We start from the raw sequence: 9,159 nt of genomic DNA, 5'->3' as shown, positions 1-9,159 counted from the left end.
GAACATAGGGGTTCATACATGTTTTTGAATTAATGGGGTTTTTTTTCTTTAGAAAAATACCCGGAAGTGGAATTGCTGGATTGTATGATAATTCTATTTTTAATTCTTTGAGGAACCTCCATACTGTTTTCCATTTTGGCTGCACCAATTTGCATTCCCACCAACAGTGCACGAGGGTTCCCTTTTCTCCACATCCTCACTAACATTTGTTATTTGTTATCTTTTTGTTAATAGCCATTTTGACAGGTGAGAGGTGATATCTCATGGTTTTGATTTGCATCTCCATGATCATGAGTGATGTTGAGCATCTTTTCATGGGTCTGTTGGCCATCTGTATGTCTTCTTTGGAAAAATGTCTGTTCAGATCCTCTGCCCATTATTTAACTGGGTTGTCTGTTTTTTGGATGTTGAGTTGTATGAGCTGCAACAGCACACTCTCTGTGAGAGTCTGACACACGTCTAGTGTGTGAGAGAGATGACAGTTTTGTGCATTTTGAGGTGGAGTTGTAAGAGTTTCTTTTAAATATCTGTGAAGAATTTGGATTTCTTTGTGTATTTTTCTCAGGAAACGGTCCACAGTTTCCATCAGATCCTTAAGAGGATCTGTTCCTCAAAATAGTTTAAGACACTCTGTTCCTAACACCTTGTAAACATGACAGAAGTGGGCGTCTCATGACATAATAGACATAGTACCCATGACTGTGAATGTGAATGTTTTATGACATCTTTTCTAGGGAAAAGAATTTGTAAAAGGAAAAAGGATTCTGAGAAGCTTTGGCAGGGATCCGTCTCTCAGCCATCTGTATCTCCCTTCCTCCTCCTCAGTCTCCTACTGTTCCCATCTTCTCTCAGTCAGGCAGGTAATTGGAAGTAGAGGAAGCACTGCTCTGGAAGGTGAACCCTATCCCTTGAAAACTTACTAAGGACCTGCCAGTAACCCACCAAATCTGTTCAGCAAAGTCTCCGAAGACTGCCTTGGTTCTGTGACTCAAGGCAGGCAGAGCAGTGGCAGGAACCAAAGAATATACAATATTCTTTTGCTGATTTCTTTCCCAGAGCTGGCATGGGAGAGATAAAAACTGGGTCTGAGTCATTTTCTATAATCACTCCACACCCTGCTATTTCTCATAACATGCCTCTGTGGATGATTAATGTGTTTACAAGCAGATAGTTTTTTATGAAGCATTTATTGACCCTTATTATTAAGATGCGTGTGTTTCACTGGAAGCATCTGCTCTGAGGCCTTTAAAGCACATGATGATCAAAATAGGCATGCATATGGAAGGAGTATTCTGTCCATGGACCACAAGCAGGTAAGCTCAGCATGCCAAAGAGTGACGAAATAAGGGGGAAATACAATGGAAAAACACACTTGAGAAAAGTATTACATAAAATAATTTACTTCTCATTCAGAATGACTTTCCAGACCTATTGGTGAGACAGAAGTCTGTGAGTACAGATACAATCTGAAAGTCATAACAGTTCTAATAGGGCAAGACCAATAGAGTTACCACGTTTGGATCCTGGAGTTAACTAGAGACAAAGTGTGGAACTGCATATAACAGAAAGGGGCGCTGATGAGGAACTCTGGGGACACTGAAAGCAAGACTGCCAGAGAGACAAAAAGTGTACAACTGAGGAAACCTATACATTTAATACATTGAGATTTGTATACACACACTCCGGTGTCTTCATTTTGCAGCCTATTACATCTATTGGCTTAAAAGCCACAGAGGTGCCCATGCATGTAATTTATACTGGAAAAATCCTTTCAGTGTTCAGGTATGCATGTGTGTGCACTTCAAAGGCAGTAGTTTTAAAAGAATGAGAAGAAAATTACTTCCTGGCCATTCATTAATAATTCAGGTGATATCCTGCACCTCCATTTATAAAACGATACAGTAATAAAAACACTGTACAAAACATCATAAATAACATAAAGGAGACATTTTCAAGTATTTCATCCGCCTTGAGAAAAGTTCTAAACAGTAGTTCTAAAAATTGGTATCCGTTTTTCCTTTTTTTTTTTCTTTTCTCTCTCATTTCATCTCAGAGCCTAGAAAGAAATGCCTTCAGTCTGTGAGTCCTGATGTTTGGGATGGAATGAACCAGATTCTACCTTCAAAAAAGAAACTTATGAGGGCTTTTCAGTTTGTGAAAACATGTTCCCCCCTTAAAAAATAGAATCTCTCCCCTGATGCTGGTTTATAAGGAATAGGCAAATAGCCTAGAGCCATTATGGGGAAACAAACAACCACAGTGAACTAAGGAGCCTCATCTGATGGCTAAAGTTCTCAGGGAAAATCAAAATGAGAAGAGCACCTTAATCAAGAGAGGAAAAAAGAGTAGGGGATAAGAATATTAATCTTTAAATCCTGTGCCCTTACTCAGCCGGCATCTTTTAGTAGGTAGAGCTGGCGAGGCCCTGCCTAAGTTTCTTCATTCTGTTCAAGCACCTCATCTCCAACTCCATACCAATCTGGCTCCCACTATTACGCACCAAGCATCCAAGCAAGGAAGGGGAGGCCAGCAGCTTGGGGACTCAAAAGTGCCATTAGTGATAACCAGCTAAAGACAGCCCTATGTCAGGCAGGCATAAGATTCTTTACGTTTGCGCCTTAGAATACTGTCCAACTTGGAGGCTGTCGGTGGTCAAACTAAGCATGAAATCCCTGGGATGTTTCTCTAGCAAAACTCATGGAGTTTTACAGAATCAACTTTGCACAGGTTAGCATTCCTTTCTTAGCCTGCAGGGCAGCTGGTTTAGTTTGCCCTGTTCAGTTGCAGAGTGAAAGACTGGGGATCAGAACACGCATGTATGTATGTACACACACTCTAGTTATGAGCACCTAGGGTCTTTCCTGCCATTCTTGCAAAAATATATATGTATGTATATCTACATACATATATACAGAATGTGTGTATGTACATATGTACATGTGTATATATATATATACATAGACACACACACATGCACACACATATGTACATAAAATAGATCAACCTCATCTAAACATCTCGAGTTTGGAGAAAGTGCTGGTTAACAGAACACATGTGCCTGTGGATGTCACATGAAGTGTCCCAACCACCAACCAACCAACCTGAGGTCACACTGTTGGCAGGAGAGAAAATCCAGACCCACAAGGCAGGAGAGAAAATCCAGACCCACAAGGATACTTGCTCACATGGCACCCTAAAAGGAATTTGGGAAAATTGGACTGGAATGAGGTCCTGCCCTGATGAACACCAGAACACCAAAACAAAATCTAGTTTTTGTATGGGAGTGACTCACACATAGCCAGCAGCATGAACACTAGGCTACAATGTGAAGAAAGCACTGATGCTTAATACAGATCAATATTTGGCCTCAGGTTTTCCAGGCATAGAGTCTTGGCATGTCGGCCTCCACCACTGAGCAAGAATTAGGCACACTGGGGCACCAGGGAAGGACAGTCTGTAGAACTTTTGGCTCCTTTCTGCTTCTCTGACCCACAGCTGGAAAGGTTGGCCAGATCAAGATAGAATCGGGACTTGAGGAAGCGGCGGTATGAATCCTTTTCCATCAGGTTGAAAATCTTCTTCTGAGCCTCATCAAAGCAGGTTATCGTAGGCTCCAGCATGTTACGACTTGTCTCCTCCCTGGTGCAAGAGTCCAGGTTTACCTAAGGGCCAGAGTCCAAGGCTTCATTAGACATTTTACCCCATAAGGATGGGAGGCTGCATGCTTTGTACTGTGTGCACTCTCTATACCCCAGAAGTGAAAAAAAGGACATTCAGCTCGACCCTGGCACATGTGAGAGAACATAAAATGTTCAACTGCTTCAGGGTGGGTAGGGCAATAACTTCAATGATTTCTCACAAACTTGGGATATTCCTCAAAAAAAATTCATGACGGGAGATCATCTGGATGAAAGAGCTTTTTACTTAACTTATTTATTTGGGGTTGTCAAGATTGTAATAACCTGCTTCACTGTTGTACCTTTAATTCACATCGTCTAAGGATCCATGCCATTGAATGTCTAGAAAATTTCACTAGGATGCAGACAGTTCTTTGCCACGCAGACCTACCTCTTTCGTTGCCTGGACGGAGATGAATTCATTATAGATCTTTTTGGCCTTGGGACTTAGTTTAGAGGGTGATTTGATTTTCTTGTACTCTTCACAGCTGATCCAGAAGTCAATGTTCTCCTCACTGTATTCAGACTTCAAGAAAGCTTTGAAAGCGGCCAGTCCACCTGTGACAGAGGAGAAAGAACCACTGTTGTCATCACAGTGACTGCCCTCGTGGGCACCGTATTGCAGATAAAGCTGGGGTGCTTGAGGGAACAAGGCATCCGTTCAAACAGTGCCCTATTTCCTCCTTTTGGGAGGTCACTGGAGGTCAGATGTTTGAAGTCTCTTTCAAGAAAGCGTTATGTTTCTGAAATGCCTATGCTGCCCTCAATTGCCAAAGTGAGTTTGGGAAAGAGAAACTGAGGTTGATTCTGCAAGAAATCTCAATATTTGGGGGTTTTCCTCTACCCATTTTCTATGTGATGAAAGAGATGGTTTTCCACATGGACTGTGTATGAGCTTTCTATTGTATGTCACAAAGCTCTAGGATCTGGTAAAATTTTAAGCAGGCTGATTTTCTTGAGTTTGAAATGCAGAAGAAATCCAAGGCTTTCTGTAATTCCTATGAGATCAGGCATAATATGAGATAACTTGTCTATCCAATGTGCTATATCTTCATCTCAGGGAGTGGAGGTTGGGGGAGAAGCTGTCATACTTACATTCATGACTAATCAGGTTTTCCAGTGATTCAGCCCACTTTTTGACTTCCTCTTGGCTCACCCTAGAGACATTACAGAGAAAGAATAACCTGAATGCTAGGATACAAAATGGGGGCAAAACATTTAAGATCCTGAATAAAACCCAGAGATTTTATTTTCCATCATTACGCTGAGACCTGTCATTGCACAGGGCCGTCTTTCCACTAGATGTATGGAAATTTCAAATGCAAACGTGATCTCCATGGAAATGGAGGCCATCATGATCCAAATCTAGGTCAACTAGGGACATCACTTCTTTTTCTCCTTACAGAACATCTCTGTCATCAGATAGTTAATACGCAGTGGCTCTTTGCCAAGGCCTTTTCTCTTACCTCTGACAAATCACCACTTTGTCCCTCTTGCTGTGGGAAGAATTATGTTCACAGGAATCAGACTTCTGCAGCAAGAAACCGAGCCGATGTTTCATATCTTTTGCACTGCACAGAAGAGGGCAAAAAAAAAAAGAATAATGATACAGAGCTCTCTTTAGAAGATACCCTAATGGTACAGTTCAAAGGGCTCATCACTAGTAAAGGGGCAGGGGTAATTTATTTAGGATATAGGAGTTGAAGCTGGCAAGAACTCTCAGGAAAATGAGATTCTGCTTCTGCTTCTGCCTATGACTTACTGCAAAACCTGGAGCACAGCCTCCTTCATCAGTAACTGGAATTCTGACCCTTCAGTCTACCTGCGGAGCCTCTTCTGTAAACCTGTCATTTTGACCAAAGGAACACTTAGGTATCTTCAGCAGAAACACATTCAAAACTTGACTATTCTCTGAGTAAGTTTTAGGTATTGGAGAGCAAGCAGTGAACGGTGAAATATAGCACTTGCTTGTTGTGCGCCACCTTCTGGAGGGTAGTTGCTACTTCCATCTGCCTCACTGCTAGCAGAGCAATGGAGAAGAACCTGAGGAAGTAAGGGTTTGTTCGACTCCAGCCTGGATGTGGTGAGCAAGTCACATTATGGAGGTGTGCAGCTCCAGCAGAGAGGAGTGGAAAATGAGGGGGTAAACACAAATGTTCAGGCTGAAACCTGAGCTCCTGCAGGTTTGCTTCTAAGGAAAGCAAGCTTTCCTGCTATTGCTACTACTTTCCTTTTTAACATCTACACTATAAGGATATTTACACTATAAAGCACATTTGAGGCTCAAAAACAATAATAAGGAGAAGCAAGCAAGAGTCATCACTGAAGCTCTGATTATTTAATTGGAGCAGAGCTTCCAGCTTATGGTCACTGTTTAATAGGTCGCTAGGGTACGGCAGGGCATGTGACTCATTCAAAAAGGAGGACCTTTTAATAAGCTTTGAGCTCAACCTCCTCACTTTTTGTTATTTATTCTTTTGCTTGGATCTCTTTTCTTATAAAAGCTGAGATACAGTTTTAAAGGAGAAATGTTGTTTTGAAGGAAATGAAAGACTAAATGAATGACGAGTTGTTCCTGTTTAGAGGGAGGAAAATGAAGCCACAAGGATGGCTACTGATATAATAATGCCTTATCTATGTGCATTTCTCCAGAAAGTTTAAAATCCATTATATTATTGTGCTGCCCCTAAAACAGTATCTTCTTTCCCTCACAAGACTGTTCTCCTCCCTCCTCTGTTTCCCCAAGCGGTCACGGGATACAAACTCTTCCTTAATGATAGCAAGATCTAATCATGAAGCCTGCAGTGATTCTAAGGTGATAATGTAAGTATATTGTGATTGGGTCAAAATAGAAATCATCTCATGTTTCCATATGCCAGGTCCAGCTGAGATCTGACAGTTATTGACCAGCGCAGAATCTTTTCATGAAGACTTGAAAGTACTCTTAGCAAGTACATTACACTTGTCCTAATAACACAATAGAACCATAGAAATAAAAACCAAGATGACTCCACTGACCTCTGAAGTAAGAAACCTGGATTTGATCTGCACTGTGCCACCCACCACCTACGTGACCTTGAGCATTTCACATTCCCCCTGGAGCCTCAGGCACCAATGTGAGAATGAAGGTGCTGGACAAGATGATTCACAGTTCACCAGTGAGGAAAAGGAAGAGCAGTTGACCCTGCTGATACAGAGTTTACCTCCCCAGGTTAGCGTCTTAGCTCCTGGAAGGCAAAGCTCTAGAGTAATTACTCACCTGTCTCCTAAAATATTTACCAGAGCATAACCTTCTCCTGACACTCCTGTATTTTGTATGATTAATTTTCTAGATGAGTTAACTGAAGCTTGGATTGATTTGCTCTATTCAGTTCAGGAAATTAATGGTGGAGGTCAGGGCCACTGTTTTCATAAGTGCTCCCTGCCAGCCCTTCCTGATTCATTTTAAAGTAGCCATGAAAGAATGAAAAAAAAAAAAACAGATTATTTTTTCATACTCCTGAATGACAGGAGGTAAACTCCTTAGGATTACACAAAAGACTGTGCTTTCTGAGATAATTCTGAATTGAAATTTAAGGTGACTTCACCTGCAAATTTAAGGTTTGCAGAGGAACAAGACAGGGGGTGGTACATGTACAAATTGACTTTTTACTTTATAAGATTAAGTAATGTAATATGCACTAGTTTTGTAGTTTTTCAGCTAATATATGAGCATTCTATGAAAGCATTTATTTATATCTTTTTTAAAACGGTAAAGACATATGAGTAGCTGCATATCTTTAAGGGTTTTTTTTTTTTTAGTCAAGAGACAGTACTTTGACAAAACAATGTCTTTAAGATGAGATCTTCCACAGAGCCCTTAGCTGATTTGTTATGATCAATACTTCTCAACCACCAATCACATATGGCATTTCGAGAACTAGAGGTAGGAGCAGAGAGAGAAGGGAGACCTAGTTTTGAAACTCTTATTTTATTGTAGCATTTGCTTATAAGGACACAGAGTGAAAGATACTGCAGCATCACACAGACAGCATAGTGCCTTTCTGGTGACGTAGCCAAACTTCATTCTGAGGTATCCTCCCCAAAACGAGATCTAAGTATACAGTAAGAAAGCCCAGACCCATGATTCTACGTACCTCAGCGATATTCAAATAACAGTAACACAGGTAGAGACGTTACAGACCACTGTATATAGTCCAAAAACCTCATATCGCTTCTTAATTAGAACTAGCTTGGTCAGAGGATCAGAACAGTCCTCAAGACTAAGGTCATAGAAAGCAACATATGGGATGCCAAAATTTGGAGTGAACGCTTCCCAAGTCACAATTTCTAGCTAGTCTTGAAGGAAAGCTAGGAGGCTGATGCTCTCCTCACCACATTGTTTCTAATTCCAAAGAACCAGGTTAGTAAGTAGGATATGCAAGCAACTTAAAAAGTCTATCTGAAAGTTTAACACTATCTGGTTTAGTGGCTGAAAATAATCTTACCTCCTCAAGCAAGAAGCCGGCAGACCTGCAAGTCCTTTGCACATCTTGTGTAGTGTGGGATTCACGTTAGGAAAGAAATGCAGCAGGAAGAGCTGTGGCTTCTGTTCTGAGCACACTTTGCCTTTTCTCCGGTAAAGATACTGTCAGAATCCTCTGAGCTTCTCCCTCCCAAGCCTGTGGGGTCTCATTTATAGCACAGCCAAGACCGTCCAGCCAATCAGATGGCAGCTCTGTAATACCATCTCCTCTCAGCCTCCTTCTGTTTCTCCAGCCTCTGGAAGAGATAAGGAAGAAAGGGCTGACGCAACAATGCAAAGTGAACAGGCAGAAAAATCCTCCTGCAAAGTAGACATACAGAAAATATAAACTTGCTCAGTGCTCTACGGATGTCTGAGGTTTTGAATGTCCAGAAAAGGAAAAGATAAGTTTACAATGCTACAAAACATGGGGTTTATTCATTGTCTGTAAAAACAATGTCAAGGGAACTTGCCTCCTGGAGGGAAAGGGGCTAGCAGGAGTTCATGGGCTTACTTTGGGGCTGACTCTCAATGCACTTCCTCCTTTGGATTAGAAATATTATTTCATACATGGTCTAAAATCTGATTCTCACTGTTTCCGAAAGGGAGTGGGCAGGATCCATCGTTTCCAGGCAGGGATTTGCAGAAGTTGCTTTCTCTGTTGCCACGTTCACACAGGGATGTGCGGGAAGAATAGCTGGAAGATAGACAGTTATACACCTGGCAGCACAGAAAACTAGCTGAGGGAAAATAGATTAGCTACATCTGTAATCAGCCTAACTGTGGAATACTTTTCTAGAACTCTTACTAAGAACAGGACTCATCCAAGCATTGACAATCTCTTTGGTACATGTCTGCCTCCAGCAAAATGCTTCAAAACAGCAGCCGGAAGACAAGAGGAGGGAACAAATGAACAAATATAGACACCTGTTCTTATCTGTAAGTGGATTTATATCTTACTATGTCTTATGCAATTCT

The 9,159-nt window shown here is 41.3% G+C and overlaps 1 protein-coding gene across 1 annotated transcript; it reads right to left on the bottom strand.

Moving 5' to 3' along the window:
• Positions 1-589: 589 nt before the first annotated feature.
• On the bottom strand, positions 590-8,868 carry RGS4 (regulator of G protein signaling 4). The gene is made up of 6 exons (XM_079942620.1): positions 8,775-8,868; positions 8,165-8,438; positions 5,144-5,248; positions 4,773-4,834; positions 4,069-4,235; positions 590-3,662 (listed from the first exon to the last, which is right to left on the bottom strand). Exons 2-6 carry the CDS (start codon positions 8,206-8,208, stop codon positions 3,423-3,425), a joined length of 618 nt encoding a protein of 205 aa, XP_079798746.1. The 5' UTR covers positions 8,209-8,438; positions 8,775-8,868; the 3' UTR covers positions 590-3,422.
• Positions 8,869-9,159: the final 291 nt, after the last annotated feature.

The sequence above is a fragment of the Stenella coeruleoalba genome (assembly GCF_951394435.1).
Source record: "Stenella coeruleoalba genome assembly, chromosome: 1".
NCBI lineage: Eukaryota > Metazoa > Chordata > Mammalia > Artiodactyla > Delphinidae > Stenella > Stenella coeruleoalba.
This window is presented reverse-complemented; position numbering and strand designations above follow the sequence as displayed.